Below are 19,159 nucleotides of genomic sequence, written 5' to 3'. Positions count from 1 at the left end.
TCTGAGACTCGTCTTAGAGTTCATGGAGACTTGGTGGGTCTCAGGGCTGGACATCTGGCAGTGCTTGGTAAGTGCCGGCTGGGCAGGAAGGTGGCAGAGGGTGAGTTATGGAAGAGCTGGCCCGAGGTCCACTGAACCAGAGCCCTCCTTGGAGACGGAGTCGTGTCTGATGCCAGGCTTGGTTTGATCAAGGGAGAAACAGACAAGGGCAGTGATGAGGAGCTTGGCCGTGCTCTCCCTGCAGCCAATCAGGGAACAATTTCCACGAAGACAAACCCTAAAAATAGCTGGAGATGGCCACATCCCTGCCAGCCCCACTGAGCGGGGCACCATGTGAGCCATGGGACCTGGCCACTGCCCAGGTGACTCAGCCTGGTGGGCCTGTGCCCCCAGAGGTGGGGTGGGTGGGAGGCGCTGGTCGGGAAGGGCCCCAGAGGCTCCCCTGACACGGACTTCCAGGGGGCACACTGGGTGCAGACGCTGCGGGCACGGTGGCAGCGGGAGGCTTCCGACAAGTAATGCCAGCCAGTAACGGCAAGTTCTGCGGAGGGAGCAGGAGGGTGAGGGGCAGGGGTGGCAGGTCGGGGGTGCTGGGAAAGCAAGGTCTGTGGGGTCTGGGAGCCAGACACGCAGAGCCTGCGGGCAGGGCTGGGGAGCCCTCAGGGCACCGCACGCCGTGCAGGGTGTGGGCCGTGGGCCTGCTGCCCGGAGCCGGTGGCTGAGAACGCGGAGCCTGCTCCACGCGGAGGGGTTACGGGGCCAGTAGCTGGAGGGCGGACAGGCTTTGTTCGCTTCTGTCCGCGCCGGGGGTTGGACGCAGGCCCTCGGCAGCGGAAGCGCAGAGTCCTGCCCCCGCGCCCCGGGAACGTCCGCAGACGGGGCGTCTGGAGAGCGCTCTGCGCCGCGAGCGGCTGCCTCTCCCCGCAGCCCAGGGCCGGCGCTGGTCGCCTCCGCCTGCTCCTCGGCGGGGGCTTCCAGGGGCGGCGCCTCCGGCCTGCGCCCGGGCGGGGGCGGGGGCCGCCTGCGCCCCTGGGGAGAGCGGGCCTCGGGGCCTCGGAGGCCGGCTGCCGAGGCGCCGGCGCGGGCGGCAGGCGGGGCCCCGTCTAGAGGAGAAACGGCCGTCCGGGTTCCGAGGAGTGTGGCCAGAGGGCCCTGAAAGAGCCCGCACAAGCGTCCGGTGAGGGGTGAGGCAGCTGCGGGCTCCCGGCAGGCCGGAGAGGTGGGTTATCTCGGGACAGTGGGCCCCGTGCGAGGAGGACCGTCCCCTCGTCCACTGCGCCGCGTCGGCAGCGCGGGGGTCTGGGCCCTGGAAGGAGGGACAGCGCGGGGCGCGGTGGGCAGGGAGGGCCGCGCTGTCCTTTCCCTCTGGAAGCAGCCGGCTGTGCAGGCCGGCGGAGGAGGGACGATGGTCTCGGTGAGAAGGCCGGCAGCTGGGACGGGGCGCTCGATGGCTGAGTGCAGCCTTGTTTTCTGCTTGCGTCGATTGTCGCAGGACCTACCCGCATCCTCACCCGCGCTGCGACTGTGCAGAGGGACCGTAGGAGGGTTAGGGTTAGGGTTAGGGGCGGGTGGCCTTGCGTCTGTGCATCGCACTGGCTCTGTGGGGATCTGGGGAAGGGACCTTGGATGTGTAGGGGAAGAGCTCCGTTTTGAAGTTAGTGCAGACCGAACTTGCTCACTGGCTCCATGTGATGTTTGATGTGAAAGAAAGAGGGATCAAAGATGCTGTGACTTGAGCCGTTAGGAAACGTGGTGCCTTTTACTGAGAAGGGGAGAAAGGTGATTGTGGAATTTTGTTTTAGCAGAACGTTGTGGCGGACACTGAGAACTCTGCTTTGTCCCTAGGAAGCTGAACACACTGTTTCCTCCAAGTGGAGGTGCTGAGTATACAGTTGAGTGTATGAGAAGGGAGTCTGGGGGGACAGCAGGCCTGAGGGTGCATGTGTGAAGTCACGGGTGATGTTTCAAATTACAAGACAGGATGAGATGCCCAGTGTGAATGTGTGGAGCTAGACGCAAGATGGCTAGACGTGGAGCTGTGTGAGCCTCTGGCTGTCGGGAGACTCCCAACATCCAGAAGCCAAGTAGGAGAGGAGGAGCCAGCGAAGAGCGCGAGGCGGGCCTGAGGTGTGCCGTGTCCTGGAAGCCAAGCACCGCGTTTCCAGAGTGATTCCAGACCAGCTGTCGCCGAGAAGTCCCAGGAGACGCGCAGTTAGTGGGAATAGAGCCTCGGAATGCACAGGTTACAGGGGCCAAGATTGAAGGTGAGGATGGCAGGGCAGTGAGGCACCTGCAGGGACACGTGGGAGCTGGCTCTTTTTTAAATGAAACTTTTTGTTTGTGGTAAGGTAGGTTCACATGCAGTTGTAAGAATTAATACGGAGAGAGCCCATGTACGCTTTGCCTGCTTCCGCCAACTGCCTGCAGAACCAGGACGGGGGCCCTGCTGCAGGGGAGTCAGAATGGCCCGTTGGCAGGGCATCCCGCTGCCCTCTGATGGGCACGCCCGCCTCTCTCTCACCCTCACCCCTGGTCAGCGCTTGCCTTTTGCTGCATCAATAATTCTGCTCTTTCAAGAGCGTTATGTAGATGAAACCAGACCCTGTGTATTGGCTATTGGGTATTGGCTACGTTCCCCTCAGCATAACTCTCTGGAGACACATCTGGGCTATTGCATGTCAGCAGTGTCTTCTTTTTTCTTTTTTTTTTTTTTTGCTGAGTGGTCCCCAAGCTGTGAGTGGACCACAGTGTTTAATACTCACCTGTTAAAGAACACGTGTGTTGCCTCTGCTTGGGGTTATCATGAATAAAGTTGCTCTACATGTTTGTGGGCAGATTAAAAAAAAATCTATTTATTTTTAGCTGTGCTGGGTCTTGGTTGGGGTCTGCTCTCTCGTTGCGGTACGTAGGTTTCTTGTTGCGGCAGCTTCTGCTGTGGAGCGGGCTCCAGGGTGTGCAGCCTCAGGAGCTGTGGCGAGTGGGCTCAGCGGTTGCAGCTCCTGGGCTCTAGAGCGCAGGCTCAGTAGTTACTTGGAACCTTCCTGCAGCTCCTGGGCTCTAGAGCGCAGGCTCAATAGCTACTTGGAACCTTCCTGGATCAGAGATTGAGCTCGTGTCTCATGCATTGGCAGGCAGATTCTTTACCACTGAGCCGCCAGGGAAGGAAGTCCTGTGGGCAGGCTTTTGTGCAAATGAAAGTTTTCATTTCTCTGGGTTAAATGCTCAAGAGTACAATTTCTGGGTTGTATGTTTAATTTTTTAGGAAACCTGCGTTCTTTTGAATCCACCAGCAGTGTCTGACTGACCTAGCTTTCCTATCTCCTTCCTGATGTTCGGTGTTTCAACTTCAGCCACTCTGGCTGTGCAGGCGTGTCGTCATGGGTTTCCCAGTGGCCGATGAGCTGAGCCTCTCTTCGTGCTGATTTGCCGTTTGGGCGTCTTCTCCAGGGAAATGTCTCTCCCTGTCTTTGGCTCATGGCCTGGACTGCTCCTTCGCTCTACAGTTTCGGTATATATTCTGGATGTGAATTGTTTGTCAGAACATTGCAAAAATGTTCTCTGAGTCAGTAGCTTGGCTGTTCATCCTCCTCACCTGACATGTCAAGGAACAGACGTATTTAATTTGGATACAGTCTTGTTTAGCAGTTTTCCCTTTTGTGGACTGCGTTTTTGGCATAAACTCTAATAACTCTTTGCCTAGTGCTAAATCAAATATTTTCTCCTGTATTTTTTCTAACATTTTTATTATTTTACATGTAAGTCTGTGATCCTTCTTGTGTTAATCTTTGTATAAAGTGTGGAGTTTAGGTTGAGGTATGCCCCCCCGCCCCCTCCCTCCCTCCTTCCCTTTTTCTCTCTTTCGCTCTCCCTTCTTCCTCCCTTTCTCCGGGTTTTGGACACCCATTTCCTCCAGCAACACTTGTTGACATGCTGTATTTCCTCCACTGAATTGAGTCTGCACCTTTGCAGACAACCCACTGGGCATGCGTGCGTGGGTCCATCTCCGTTCCAGCGAGCTCCGTGTCTGCCCCTCTGCCAGCGCCGCACAGCCCTCAGTGTTGCAGCTGTGCTATAAACCGTTTAAGCCAGGTAGACTCCTCCCGTTTCATTCAGTTCGGGAGGACTGGCATCTTTACCGTATTGGGTCTTTCAGTCCGTGGCACGGAGCACCTCTGCCTTTGTTTAGATGGTCTTTGATTTCTTCAATCAGAACTTTATAGTTTTCAGCATACGAGTCCTGTATATGTTTGTTAGATTGTAAATGGTATTGTATTTTAAATCTTGGTGTCCGCATGTATTTTCATTGCTAGTATCCCAGGTGGCGAGGGGTAAAGAGTCCGCCTGCCAGAGCGGGAGCCACGAGAGTGGAGGGTTTGATCTCTGGGTCGGGAAGGTCCCCCGAGGAGGAAATGGCAACCCACTCAGTCTTCTTGCCTGGAAATCTCCATGGACAGATGAGCCACAGGGTCGCAAAGAGTCAGACACGCCTGAGTGACTGAGCACAGAAGCATATAAAGAAATACAACTGATTTCTGTGAGTCGATCCTATATTCCTGACCTTTCTGAACTCACTTATTAGTTCTAGGAGATTTTTTGGCGATTCCTTGGGATTTCCTATATAGATAGACGTGTCATTTCTAAATAGGAATAGTTTCTTTTTTTCTGACCTGTATGCCTTTTATGTTTTAATTTTTTAAAGTATTGAATTTGTTACAATATTGCTTCCATTTCATGGTTTTTTTTTTTTTTTTTGGCCATGAGACATGTGGGGTCCAGTTCCCTAAGCAGAGATAAAACCTGTACCCCCTACATTGGAAGGCGAAGTCTTAACCACTGGACCACCAGGAAAGTTCCCCTGTATGCCTTTTATTTTCTGGCTCTTGCTTGATTTCAGTGGCTGAAACGTCCACCATCACAGTGATTAACTTGGTGTAGTGAGCGCAGACATATTTTCCGTGCCCCTGAGCTCAGGGGGAAGGCACTCAGTTTTCCCTGCTAAGCTGTGATGTTCAGTCAGTTTTTCGCAGATGCTCTTTATCAAGCCGAGTCAGTCCTTGGATTCCTATTTTTCTGAGAGTTTTATCATGAATGGGTGTTGAGCTTTGTAAAATGCTTTTTCTGCTTTGCTATGATTGTGTGATTTTTCCTTTCGCCTGTTAATGGGGGATTACACTGACTGACTTTTGAACATTGAACCAACATTGCATTCCTGGAATAAACCCGTATGCTCATAGTGTACAATTATTCTCTATACTGCTTAATTCTATTTGCTGATATTTTCTCAAGGTAGACTGTATATGTACACATAGTTGTTTAACAGTGTTGCGCCAATCTCTGATATACAGCAAAGTGACTCAATTATACATATATGCATTCTTTTAATGTTCTTTTCCATTACAGGTTATCACAGTATGTTGAATATAGTTCCCTGCACTATCCCGTAGGACCTCGTTGTTTATCCATTCTAAGCCTTATCGTTCTCACCTGCCAACCCCCACTTCCCAGCATGCCCCTCTCCCTCCCCCTCCTGCTCACAACCACAAGTCTCTGTGTCTGCGCACCTGCTTCTGTGTTTGGTTGCTGAGCTGTGTCTGTCTCTTTGCGATCCCATGAACTGAAGCACATCGGGCTTCCTTTTCCTTCACTGTCTCCCTGAGTTTGCTCAAACTCATGTCCATCTAGTCAGTGATGCCATCCCACCATCTTATCCGCTGCCACCCCTTTCTCCTCTTGCCCTCAGTCTTTCCTGGCATCAGGCTCTTTTTTTAATGAGTTGGTTCTTTGCATCAGATGACCAAAGTATTGGAGCTTCAGCAGCAGTCCTTCTCATGAATATTCTGGGTTGATTTCCTTTAGGATTGACTGGTTTGATCTCCTTGCTGTCCAAGGACTCTCAAGAGTCTTCTCCAGCACCATAATTCAGAAGCACCGATTCTTTCACATCCGTATGTGATTGCTGGAAAAACCACAGCCTTGACTATGTGGGCTTTTGTTGGCAAGTGATGCCTCTGACTTTTTAATACGCTGTCTAGGTTTGTCATAACTTTTCTTCCAAAGAGCAAGCGTCTTTCAACTCGTGACTGCAGTCACCGTCCGCAGTGGTTCTGAAGCCTAAGAAGATGGCTTGGCGCTGTTTCCACCTTATCTCCATCCATTTGCCATGACGTGATGGAGCTGGACGCCATAATCTTCATTTTTTTGAGTGTTGAATTTTAAGGCAGCTTTTTCACTCTCCTCTTTCACTTTCATCAAGAGGTTCTTTAGTTTGTCTTCACTTTCTGCCTTAAGGCTGGTGCCATCTGCATGTCTGAGGTTGTTGATAATTCTCTTGGCAATTTTAATTCGGGCTTGTGAGTCATCCAGCCGGCATTTCTCATGATGTACTCTGCATATAAGCTAAATAAGCAGGGTGACAATATACAGCCTCGACGTACTCCTTTCCCAATTTGGAACCAGTCCGTTGTTCCAAGTCCAGTTCTAGCTGTTGCTTTTTGTCCTGCATACAGGTTTCCTAGGAGGCAGGTCAGGTGGTCTGGTATTCCCATCTCTTTAAGAATACTCCGCAGTTTGTTGTGATCCACACAGTCAAAGGCTTTAGTATAGTCACTGAAGCAGAAGTAGAGTCTTTTTTTTGGAATTCCCATGATTTTTCTATGATCCAGCGGATGTTGGCAATTTGATCTCTGGTTCTTCTGCCTTTTCTATAATCCAGCTGCTACATCTGGGAGTTCTTGGTTCACGAACTGCTGAAACCTCAGTCAGTTCAGTTCAGTCACTCAGTCGTGTCCGACTCTTTGCGACCCCATGAACCGCAGCATGCCAGGCCTCCCCGTCCATCACCATCTCCTGGAGTTCACTCAGACTCACGTCCATGGAGTCGGTGATGCCGTCCAATCATCTCATCATCTGTCGTCCCCTTCTCCTCCTGCCTTCAGTCTTTCCCAGCATCAGGGTCTTTTCAAATGAGTCAGTTCTTCACATCAGGTGACCAAAGTATTGGAGTTTCAGCTTCAGCATCAGTCCTTCCAGTGAATGTTCAGGACTGATCTCCTTTAGGATGGACTGGTTGGGTCTCTTTGTAGTCTAAGGGACTCTCAAGAGTCTTCTCCAACACCACAGTCCAAAAGCATCAGTTCTTTGGTGCTCAGCTTTCTTTATCGTCCAACTCTCACGTTCATACACGACTACTGGGAAAACCGCAGCTTTGACCAGACGGACCTTTGCTGGCAAAAAAGAAAAACAAACACAGCACCCTTGTTGGCCGAAGCCTGGCTGGGAGAATTTTGAGCATGAGCTAGCATGTGAAATGAGCACAATTGTATGCTAACTTGAACATTCTTTGGCATCGCCCTTCTCTGGGATTGGAATGAAAACTGACCTTTTCCAGTCCTGTGGCCTCTGCTGAGTTTTCCAAATTTGCCGGCATATTGAGTGCAGCACTTTCACAGCATCATCTTTTAGGATTTGAAGTAGCTCAGCTGCATCCAGCTGAACTACTTTTTGAAGATTTTCATCAACTAAAAACGAAACCCTGTATCTATTAGTAGTCACTTCCCATTCCTCCATTCCCCTAGCCTCTGGCAAAGACTAATATATTCTGTCTCCTTATATTAGTCTATTCCAGACATTTCATCCAAATGGACTCCTACAAGATGTGGGAGTTTGTGTTTTTAGGGCCCCTCCATGTTATGCAAGCATCAGGATTTCATTGCTTTATTATCAAAGGTGGTTCCGTCGTGTGGGTGCCCCGCTTCTGTCTGTACTTCGTCAGGTGGCCGTTTTTGGGCTGTCTGCACTGGTTCACATCAGGAATGCTGCTGCTGTGGACATTTGTGCACGAACCTTGTGTGGAGTCTGTTCTCGTTTCTCTTAGATGTGCACCTAGGGGTGGAATTTCTGGGTCATACGGTAGCTCTGTGTTTAACCTTTTGAAGAACTGCCACATTGGTTTCCAAAGTGGTTGCAACATTTTACACCCCACCAGGAGTGTACCAATGTTCCAAACTGTCTACATCCTCACCAGCCCTTGGGCTTCCCAGGTGGCACTAGTAGTGAAGGACCCGCCTGTCAGTGCAGAAGGTGAGCGTTCGATCCCTGGGTTGGGAAGATCCCTTGGAGCAGGAAATGACACCCCACTCCAGTGTTCTTGCCTGGAAAGTCCCAGGGGCAGAGGAGCCTGGTGGGCTGTAGTTCACGGAGCTGCAAAGAGTCAGACGTGACAGAGTGACTGAGCATACCCATACACGTCACCAACACTTGTCTGTCTTTTTAATTTTAATCATCGTAGTAAAATTCATTTTTAAATTTAACCAGCCAACCATGAAGTGAAGTGGTTTCATTTTAGCTTTGATTTGTATTTTCCATGAGAAATAGATGGGGAAACAGTGGAAACATTGTCAGACTGTATTTTTTTGGGCTCCAAAATCACTGCAGATGGTGACTGTAGCCATGAAATTAAAAGATGCTTACTCCTTGGAAGAAAAGGACATTACTTTGCCGACTAAGGTCCGTCTAGTCAAGGCTATGGTTTTTCCTGTGGTCATGTATGGATGTGAGAGTTGGACTGTGAAGAAGGCTGAGTGCCGAAGAATTGATGCTTTTGAACTGTGGTGTTGGAAAAGAGTCTTGAGAGTCCCTTGGACTGCAAGGAGATCCAACCAGTCGATCCTAAAGGAGATCAGTCCTGGGTGTTCATTGGAAGGAATGATGCTAAAGCTGAAGCTCCTGTACTTTGGCCACTTCATGCGAAGAGTTGACTCATTGGAAAAGACTCTGATGCTGGGAGGGATTGAGGGCAGGAGGAGAAGGGGACGACCGAGGATGAGATGACTTGATGGCATCACTGACTTGATGGACATGAGTCTGAGTGAACTCCGGGAGTTGGTGATGGACAGGGAGGCCTGGCGAGCTGGGGTTCATGGGGTCGCAGAGAGTTGGACACGACTGAGCGACTGGACTGAACTGAAATGAACTGAACTGAGTGACTCATGATGCTGAGCGTCTCTTACATGACTATCTACCATTTTCTATCTTCTTTAGATGAATATGTATTCAGATCCTTTGCCCAGTTAAAGATTAGGTTATTTGTCATTTTATTATTGACCTGTAAGATTTCTTTATACATTATGAACACTGGACCCTTACCAGATATTTCAGATGATTTGAGAATATTTTCTCACACTTCGTGAGGTATCTTGTCACTATTCTGATGGTGTTATTTGAAGTAAAAAAGATTTTTATTTTGATGAAGTCCAATTTTCTGGTTTTTCTTTCCACTTTTGGTGTCATATCTAAGAATCCTTTACCTAACCCAAAGTGATGAAAATTTACTCCTGTGTTTTATAGTTTTGGCTCATATATTTAGGTCTGTGATCCATTTGGACTTCATTTTTGATGTGTGGTAGGGTCCAATTTGATTTTTTTTGTCTGTGGATAGCCACTTGTCTCAGCACCCTTTGTTGGAAAGAGTATACTTTCTGCACTGAATTGCCTTGGCATATTTATTTTAAGAAATTTTGCATCATAAATATGAGTTTATTTCTAGATCATCAGTTCTATTTCATCGATCAATATGTCTGTCCTTTCGTAGGGGAAGTTTTAAAATCATGCTATCACTTTCCTTTATCGTTATTGGACTATATTTTATACTGGGTGAGCTGTAGTGATTTGTGTTTTTAGAAAAATCAATCTATTTCGTCCATGTCGTCTGATGCATTTAGAGTTGTCTGCAGTGTTCCTCAATCACCCTTTTAATGTTTCTTGGGTCAGTCGTGTGGTTCCCCGTTTCATTATTGATATTGATAATTTATGTCTTCTCTTTTTCTTGCTCAGTATTGCCAGAGGTGTGTCAATTTTACTGTGTTTTCCAAGAGCGAACTTTTTCAAAACTTGGTTTTCTCTATTGTTTGTGTTTTCATCTTCGCTGGTTTCTGTTCTTATCTTCGTTGCCCACTTTCTTCTGTTTGATCTGAGTTCGTTTTGCACTTCCTTTTCTAAATGCTTCAGGAGAAGCTTAGATTGTTGGTTTGAGACTTTTCCTTCTTTTGTAAAGTGTTTAGTAACACAAATCCCTTCCTACAATTGCTTTAGCCATGTCGTTCAGATTTGATGTCTTATATTTTCATTTTCATTCAGTTCAGAATTTTAGAATTTCCTGGAGAATTCCTCTTTGATACATACATTATTTAGAATGTGTTTGGAGAGTTTCCTATCATCTTTCTGTTACTTGTCTCTTGTTTGATTTTATTAGGATTAGAGAGCATACTAAATTGGAAAAACTTTTCAATTCTTTTAGGGTTATTGAGACTTTTTTATGGCTCAGGATATGGTCTGTCTCCGCATAAGTGTCGGGTACACTTGAGAAGAGTGTTTGTAACTTGTTCTTGTGAGCTGTGTGTATAAATGTCAACTAAGTCCTGTTGGCTGATGGTGAGTTCTCTCTCACCCTTGCTGACCCCCTGTCTGGCTGCCTCGCCGGTTTCTGAGAGCGGTGTTGGAGTTTCCAGCTGTGGTTGTGCACTTGCCGTTTCTCCTCTCCGTTCTGTCAGCGTTTGCTTCACGCGTGTTACAGTTCATTTGTTAGGCATCTACACATTTAGAATCTCTAAATGTCTTCTTGAGGAACTGACCGTTTTATCATTATAATATATCCCCCAATTTTTGAAAGTTCTCTTAATGCCACTTCAGTTTTATGAAAGACGTACATTAGTGCTTTTTCCCACTAACCAAAAGAAACCCGTGGAGGATTTATGCTTTTGTGAAACAAGGTGAAAAGAGAAAATAGTATTCAGCGTTTGTTTTGGAGCAAGCTATTATAGTGGCAGTGTGCCCCCCAAGCAGCAAGAGTGGCACTGCCAAGCTCATCCCTGGGCACTACACTAGCGCCTCAGCACCAGACAGGCCATAACTTCGCTGTGTCTGGGAGCATCTGTGCTTTATCTCAGTTTCTTTTCTGTATCTGTTAGCACATGGTATCCTGTGGTGACTGATTATTTCTTTGCTTTACACCATTGTGGCTTAGAAAGACTCATAGGAAGGCACTGCTTTCAGACTGTGGGGAAACCTGTATATGTTCCTGTGTCTCTGGAGACATTGTTTGGTTCTAAGGTCTCCTTTATCTAATTTAATATAGCTACTACAGTTTTCATTTGACACATGTTTATGTGATGTTTCTTTTTCCATATTTCACTTTCAACCTGCCTATCTATCACGTGAAAGTCGCTCACTCACGTCCAACTCTTTGCAACCCCGTGGACTGTAGCCTGCCAGGCTCCTCTGTCCATGGAATTCTCCAGGCCAGAATACTGGAGTGGGTAGCTATTCCCTTCTCCAGGGGATCTTTCCAACCCAGGGATCGAACCCAGGTTTGCTCTCCCGCATTGTGGGCGGGTTCTTTACCATCTGAGCCACCAGGGAAGCCCAAGAACCCTGGAGTGGATAGCCTGTCTCTTCTCCAGAGGATCTTCCTGACCCAGGAATCGAACCGGGGTCTCCTGCTTTGCAGGTGGATTCTTTACCAGCTGAGCTACCTGCCTAAATTGTTATATTTGAAATGAGTTTCTTGTAGACAAAACAACGTTGGGTCATGTTTTTAAATTCAGTAGCTACTCTTTGTCTTTTAATTCATTTATCCAAAGCATTAACATATAATGTAATTATTGATATGTTAAAGCTCACATATGCCATTTTGTTTATTTATTTTTTATTTGCTGCTTGTTTTAGCTTTTTGTTTGTTTTCTTTTTCATGCCTTTTTGGAAAAAAATTTCATTTTCATTTACCTAGCTGTTTTTACTCTTGCCTGGAAGATCCCATGGACAGAGGAGCCTGGTGGGCTGCAGTCCATGGGGTCGCTAAGAGTTGGATATGACTGAGCGACATCACTTTCACTTTTCACTTTCATGAATTGGAGAAGGAAATGGCAACCCACTCCAGTGTTCTTGCCTGGAGAATCCCAGGGACGGGGGAGCCTGGTGGGCTGCCATCTATGGGGTCGCACAGAGTCAGACACGACTGAAGCAACTTAGCAGCAGCAGCAGCAACAGCTGTTTTTAAGTGTATCTCTGCTCTTTTAGTAGTTGCTGTATATCTTATTCTATGATAGATAGAGTGCCTGATGAACTATGGACAGAGGTTTGTGACATTGTACAGGAGACAGGGATCAAGACCGTCCCCATGGAAAAGAAATGCAAAAAGGCAAAATGGCTGTCTGAGGAGGCCTACAAATAGCTGTGAAAAGAAGAAAAGTGAAAAGCAAAGGAGAAAAGGAAAGATATAAGCATCTGAATGCAGAGTTCCAGAGACTAGCAAGAGAGATAAGAAAGCCTTCTTCAGCGATCAATGCAAAGAGATAGAGGAAAGCAACAGAATGGGAAAGACTAGAGATCTCTTCAAGAAAATTAGAGATACCAAGGGAACATTTCATGCAAAGATGGGCTCGATAAAGAACAGAAATGGTAGGGACCTAACAGAAGCAGAAGATATTAAGAAGGGGTGGCAAGAATACACAGAAGAACTGTACAAAAAAGATCTTCACGACCAAGATAATCACGATGGTGTGGTCACTCACCTAGAGCCAGACATCCTGGAATGTGAAGTCAAGTGGGCCTTAGAAAGCATCACTACAAACAAAGCTAGTGGAGGTGATGGAATTCCAGTGGAGCTATTTCAAATCCTGAAAGGTGATGCTGTGAAAGTGCTGCACTCAGTATGCCAGCAAATTTGAAAAGCTGAGCAGTGGCCACAGGACTGGAAAAGGTCAGTTTTCATTCCAATCCCAAAGAAAGGCAATGCCAAAGAATGCTCAAACTACCGCACAATTGCACTCATCTCAGAGGCTAGTAAAGTAATGCTTAAAATTCTCCAAGCCAGGCTTCAGCAATACGTAAACCGTGAACTCACAGATGTTCAAGCTGGTTTTAGAAAAGGCAGAGGAACCAGAGATCAAATTGCCAACATCTGCTGGATCATGGAAAAAGCAAGAGAGTTCCAGAGAAACATTTATTTCTGCTTTATTGACTATGCCAAAGCCTTCGACTGTGTGGATCACAATAAACTGTGGAAAATTCTTCAAGAGATGGGAATACCAGACCACCTGACCTGCTTCTTGAGAAACCTATATGCAGGTCAGGAAGCACCAGTTAGAACTGGACATGGAACAACAGACTGTTTCCAAATAGGAAAAGGAGTACGTCAAGGCTGTATATTGTCACCCTGCTAATTTAACTTCTATGCAGAGTACATCATGAGAAATACTAGGCTGGAAGAAGCACAAGCTGGAATCAAGATTGCTGGGAGAAATATCAATAACCTCAGATATCCCAATGACACCACCCTTATGGCAGAAAGTGAAGAGGAACTGAAGAGCCTCTTGATGAAAGTGAAAGAGGAGAGTGAAAAAGTTGGCTTAAAGCTCAACATTCAGAAAATGAAGATCATGGCATCTGTCCCATCACTTCATGGGAAATAGATGGGGAAACAGTGGAAACAGTGTCAGACTTTATTTTTCTGGGCTCCAAAATCACTGCAGATGGTGACTGCAGCCATGAAATTAAAAGACGCTTGCTTCTTGGAAGAAAAGTTATGACCAACCTAGATAGCATATTAAAAAGCAGAGACATTCCTTTGCCAACAAAGGTCAGTCTAGTCAAGGCTATGGTTTTTCCAATGGTCATGTATAGATGTGAGAATTGGACTGTGAAGAAAGCTGAGTGCTGAAGAATTGATGCTTTTGAACTGTGGTATTGGAGAAGAGTCTTGAGAGTCCCTTGGACTGCAAGGAGATCCAACCAGTCCATTCTAAAGGAGATCAGTCCTGGGTGTTCACTGGAAGGACTGATGCTAAAGCTGAAACTCCAATACTTTGGCCACCTCATGTGAAGAATTGACTCATTGGAAAAGACTTTGATGCTGGGAGGGATTGGGGGCAGGAGGAGAAGGGGACAACAGAGGATGAGATGGCGGGATGGCATCACCGACTTGATGGACATGAGTTTGGGTGAACTCCGGGAGTTGGTGATGGACAGGGAGGCCTGGCGTGCTGCGATTCATGGGGTTGCAAAGAGTCGGACACGACTGAGTGACTGAACTGAACTGAATTCAACTGATATCTTATTCTAATCTACTGGTGTCACAATAGTGTCAGTTCAAGTGACATAGATACCCCTTCTTTAAATTTCTTTATCCTCCCCTATTTATAATACAATCATCTTAAACGTTTCCTCTGCATATATTTATAACCATACCACAGTGTGTTACAATTTTTGTTTCCACTGTGAAAACATAATTTAGGAAACTCAGAAGGATGAATAAAATCCATCTAACTTTATTTTTGGGCTTCCCTTGTAGCTCAGTTGGTAAAGAATCCGCCTACAGTGCAGGAGACCCAGGTTCCATTCCTGGGTTGGGAGGATCCCCTGGAGAAGCAAATGGCAGTCCATTCCAGTGTTCTTGCTTGGAGACTCTCATGGAATGTAGCCTGCCTGCCAGGCTCATTTGTCCATGGAATTGCAAGAGTCGGACCTGACTTAGCGACTAAACCGCCACCACCTCCACCCTTATTTTCACTCTTTTCATTGTTTTCCTTCCTTCTCAGTGGTCAGGGATTCCTTTTTAAATCATTACTTTCTGCTTAGAGATTGTCATTGTCATTCTCTTAGGGTGGATATGCTGGCGACATTTCTCCCAGTCACCCTGCTTTTGTTAAGAGAATGTCTGATGTTCCTTTCATTCCTGAAGGCACATTTGCTGGGTGCAGGTGTTGGCTGACGGTTTCTTTCTCTGAGCACCTGGAAGGGAGTGTGCCACGTCATTCTGGCCTCAGTGGTTAGTGAGGAGAAATCTTTTGAATTGTGTCCCTCCATAAGCAAGGGGCCGTTTTTCTCTCGCCACCTTGAAGATGTTTAATCTGTGCTTAGTTTTTCTTGATTTGACAATGAAATATCGTGTGGATTTCTTTCAGTTTATTCTGTTTGGTATTCACTCAGCTTCTTGACTCTATAGGTTGATGTCCCTTGCCGAATGTGGGGGTTTGTCAGCCATTGTTTCTTTGAGTACTGTTTGGCTTTCTCCCCTCTCTCCTGAGCTCGGCTGCTGTGACCTGTGAGCTGCTGTGACCTGTGACCTGTGAGCTGCTGTGACCTGTGACTGTCAGATGTTTTCTCGTTGACCCCCATGTTCTTGGGGCTCTGCTCTGCTCCTTCTTATTTGATCTTTAAAGTCTGCCTCTATACTGAGTAGTTGCTCTTCTTCTCTTTCACCGTCTATCGAGTCTTTCCTTTGGTGTCTGTATTGTTGTGCCTTTCCATTGAGACTTTAATTTTGATTTTTGTATTTTTCAGTTCTAAATTCTCCATTTGATTCTTCATTGTACCTTTTATTTGTTTGATGATACTATTTCTTTGTTGAGACTTTCTACTTTTTATATGTGTTTCAAATGTGCATACAATCACCCTTTGAAATATTTTTACAATGGCTGCTTTAAAATCTTTGTCAGATACGTCTATCATCTCTGTCATCTTAGTGTTGGTGATCTCTGGGGGTTCTCCAGAGAGATAAGGCAAACAAGACGTGTGTGTGTGTGTGTGTGTGTGTGTGTGTGTGTGTGTGTGACAGAGAGAAAGATCTCTATTATTAGGAACCGGCCCATGTGATTATGAAGGCTCTCAGGTGCAAGTGTGCAGTAAGTGTGGGCTGGCAGGCTCCTGCCCCCGTGGAGCCGGTGGTGCAGCTCCAGTTTGCAAGCAGCTGGAGGCCCGGTAGTGCCAATGGTGCAGATGAAGTCTGCGTTCTCTTGGGAGAATCCTCTCTTACTTCAAAGAGGGTCAGTTTTTTGTTGTATTATGTCCTTGAATTGATTGGATGAGGCCCACCACATTATGGAGAACTATCTGCTTTATTAATTAAAATGTTAATTTCATCCAGAAGCACACGTGGAGAACTATCCAGAATGTTTGGCTAGACATCTGGGCACCCCATGGCCCAGTCAAGTCGACACATGAAATTAGCCATCACAGCATCTAATTCTTTTGTTTGCTTTTTCTTCTTTATTTCACAGCATCTATTTTTTTGTTTTTTTGGTTGTTTTTAAAATTCAGTTTGTGCTCTTCCTGGTTCTTGTTTTGGCAAATGAGTGTCAATTGAAAGCTGAGCATTTTTGGCATTATATTCTCAGACCCTGGATCTTATTTAAACCCTCTGTTTTATCTGACTTTCTCTGACTTCTGCCAAGAGAAGCAGGGGTTGCTGCCTTGCTACTGCGAGGTGGGCGTAGAAGGCTGGTTCCCCCACCTGGCCTCCACTGACGCATTGTGTGGGTGCTCTTCATTCTGCCGGTGGAGTGGGAATTCTGCCTCCCAGCGTGCCTCTGGGGTGCTTCCCTGGTTGGGAGCGTTAGGCGTGCCTCGTCTCTGCTCTCCACATGGTCCGTGCACATTACGTGCTGGGTCGGGGGGCGGGGCAGCGTGTGTGGCCTCATTACTGGGTGATGGTGAAAGTCTGACTTTCCCCTGGGCCACTCTGGCAGCAGCGTCTCATAGGGAGCGGGTAGTATGTCTTGTCGCTGCCGCCTGGGGGTGGAAGTGCAGGCTTTTTGTGCGGCCCCGACTGATATCACAGAGGTAGGGTGGGGAGGGGGCCGTGGGAGGATGTCCACCTCCCTACTTGTCTTTCTCTGAAATGTCGGTGGTTTAAGGGTGTTGGGAGGTTGGTTGCTGCCTTGTTAGAGTCTGGGGAGGGTGTTGTCTAGCTCCTCCTGGGTCTTTGCTGACCAGGGTGGAGGTGGCATCATGTTTTTCCTGCCCTGTTTGGCTGGAATAGTGCAGTCATTGTCTGTCTTACTAGCTGGCCCCCTTCCTGGCCCTTTGGTGAGAGAGGGAGAGAGAGGGAGAGAGAGGGAGAGAGAGGGAGAGAGAGGGAGAGGGGGAGAGACAGAGAGAGAGAGAGAGAGGGGCGGGGGAGAGAGGGAGAGAGGGAGGGCGCGCACCCTGGCTTTGCTGCTGTGTTTATTGTCTGTGTCTCTTGGCATTTCCAGCTTGTAGGTTTTAAGAGCCCCAGGTCTGGGGTATATGAGGGAAAAACAAGACAGAAACACAGGGAACCCATCGTGTGTCCAGAGGTCCCGGCTGATCTGCTTTCTCTTCTCCCCTTTCTAGAGTCCTCTGTGAAATGTATATTTGCTCTAGATATAATGTTCAGGTTGCTACCCGTACTCAGTGGGAGAAACAGGGAAGAGTGTCTGCTCCATCTTCCCGGAAGTGCAAGGCCTTGTTTGCTCCCTAAGACGAGAACAGGGTACTTTGGCTTCCGGTGGAAATGGTCCATTAGTGGGCATCGTGGAGCCAAAGCCCTGACCGAGTGGGTGGGAGGAGCTGAGGCGGCAGCACGTTTCTCCTTTCCTTAGAAGGAAGCTGGTTCTGAGGGTGCCCTTCAGGGAGGCTGGCGGCATTGGCGGTCATTGTAGCCCTTAGGTTGGGCTCTGTCTGGAGCTGGCAGAGGTTGGTCAGCGAACAGGGGTAGCGAGCAAAGTCAGATATCTGAGCGTCCCTTCTGGTCAAGGCCCGGGGTCCTTGGCAGCCAGCCTGGAGTCAGCGTCCAGGAATCAGAAGCCACAGGCGGCGGGCGGGCAGGGGCCTCAGGACTTGCAGGGGTGGAGTCTGCAGTTCTGCCCAGGCTGGGGACACTGGAGGACAGTGGTCCCAGCAGTGGCACCTGGACGCCAGCCCAGCCTCAGGGCAGGGCCAGGACGCCCACTGCCCCTGTCCTGCTCAGGCCTGGCCCTTGGCTCGTGAGCTGCCTCTGAGCGGAGGGGCAGGGGGCCCGGTGGTTGCCTGCCCACATTGCCCACCCCCTTGGCTCACTTCTAGCAGCAGATTCGTGTGGAGAAAGAGGTCTCCCTCAGGCCCCTGAAAACAAAACAACAGTGGGAAAGAATTGGATGGAGAGAGCCTTATCCCTTTGTGGGCCGTGCTCTAAAAGCCCGAAGGCTTGGGGGGAGCCCCCCTGCGTCGGGTTGTTTAGACCCGGCCCGAGAGCGGGGTTCTGTCAGGCTCAGCTCCTCCCTGGGGGCAACAGCAGCGAGTTGCCTGCTTGTTGACGGGCTGTGGCCCAGGCTCCATGCGCTATACTGTGGGTGTGGCAGGAGACAGATTGGACTTGGACCTGGGGGTCCCTGGGCTTCACAGAGGAGGATTGTCTCTGAAGCTGCCAGGTGTGTCCAGCAGCCTGGGAGGCGGAGGGGAGGTGTCCAGGTGGGGCCCCCGGGGGGTGAAGCCCTTGGCTTCTTGGTGCTGCTGGACAGGTCAGGAGTACAAAGCTCCTGGGTCCTTTGGGGGCCCCCATCCTAGAGGGGGCAAGGGCAGGCAGGTGTAGTCTGGATTTCCTGTCTGGCCCCACCCGTGCCTGACTCTGCTGGTACCGAGAAGCCGGGGCGCTGTCCTGCCCACCGTCCTGCTCATCTGCTCTTGCTTCCAGACCAACGACGCGGCCGGCAACACCTGGAACTGGCTCTACTTTCTGCCCCTGATTATCATCGGCTCCTTCTTCATGCTCAACCTGGTGCTGGGCGTGCTCTCAGGGTAAGGGCCTCGCCGCTGGTGCGCCTCTGTGCTTGCGGGCCAGGGCCGGGTGGTGGGACTGGACGCGGCCTGGGTGGTGTGGGGGAGGCGGGGCCAGCCTGGCCCTGGTTGGCTGTTCCTAGAGCCCTGAGCTCTAGCGAGCCTGCCCTTGGGCTGCCATCGGACCTCCCCCCGGCCTCCTCGCCTCTAGCTCTTGGCCTTCGCCCCGGCCTCTGAGTCGGGAGGGGCTGCCGCTGCCTCTTACCTGGATTTGTGGGGGGGCTTCTGCAGGAGCAGCCCCGGGGGCCAGAGAGCCTTCGGCCGCAACACTGGAGAAGGAATGCGGCGGCCCCGGGCCTGCGCCCCAGCCCTGACCCCGGCTTACCCTCCTCTCTGGGCACCTGTCCCTGCTGACCTCACGGAGAGGACAAGTGAGGGCGCAGGGCAAGGTTCCCTCCTGGAGAAAGAGGTGCAGCAACCTGCGGCCCACTGCGCCCTCCTGGCCTACATGCGGCTGAGGCTGGAGAAGCGCTGCTGGCTTCAGGAAACCACCGGGGCTGGTGTCTGGGGTTCCCACTGTCCTCCGGGGCTGAGGAGGCTGTGTGGACAG

General features: G+C 49.0%; 1 protein-coding gene across 1 annotated transcript in view; it reads left to right on the top strand.

Annotated features, from left to right (window-relative positions):
- The window catches only part of CACNA1B (calcium voltage-gated channel subunit alpha1 B), a 213,547-nt gene that overhangs the window by 57,302 nt on the left and 137,086 nt on the right, over positions 1–19,159 (top strand). Inside the window, exon 7 of the mRNA XM_069579582.1 lies at positions 18,467–18,570. Within this exon, the coding sequence (XP_069435683.1) occupies positions 18,467–18,570 (104 nt within the window). The remainder of the gene's footprint in view (positions 1–18,466; positions 18,571–19,159) is intronic.

This window comes from Ovis canadensis, chromosome 3 (assembly GCF_042477335.2).
Source record: "Ovis canadensis isolate MfBH-ARS-UI-01 breed Bighorn chromosome 3, ARS-UI_OviCan_v2, whole genome shotgun sequence".
NCBI lineage: Eukaryota > Metazoa > Chordata > Mammalia > Artiodactyla > Bovidae > Ovis > Ovis canadensis.
This window is presented reverse-complemented; position numbering and strand designations above follow the sequence as displayed.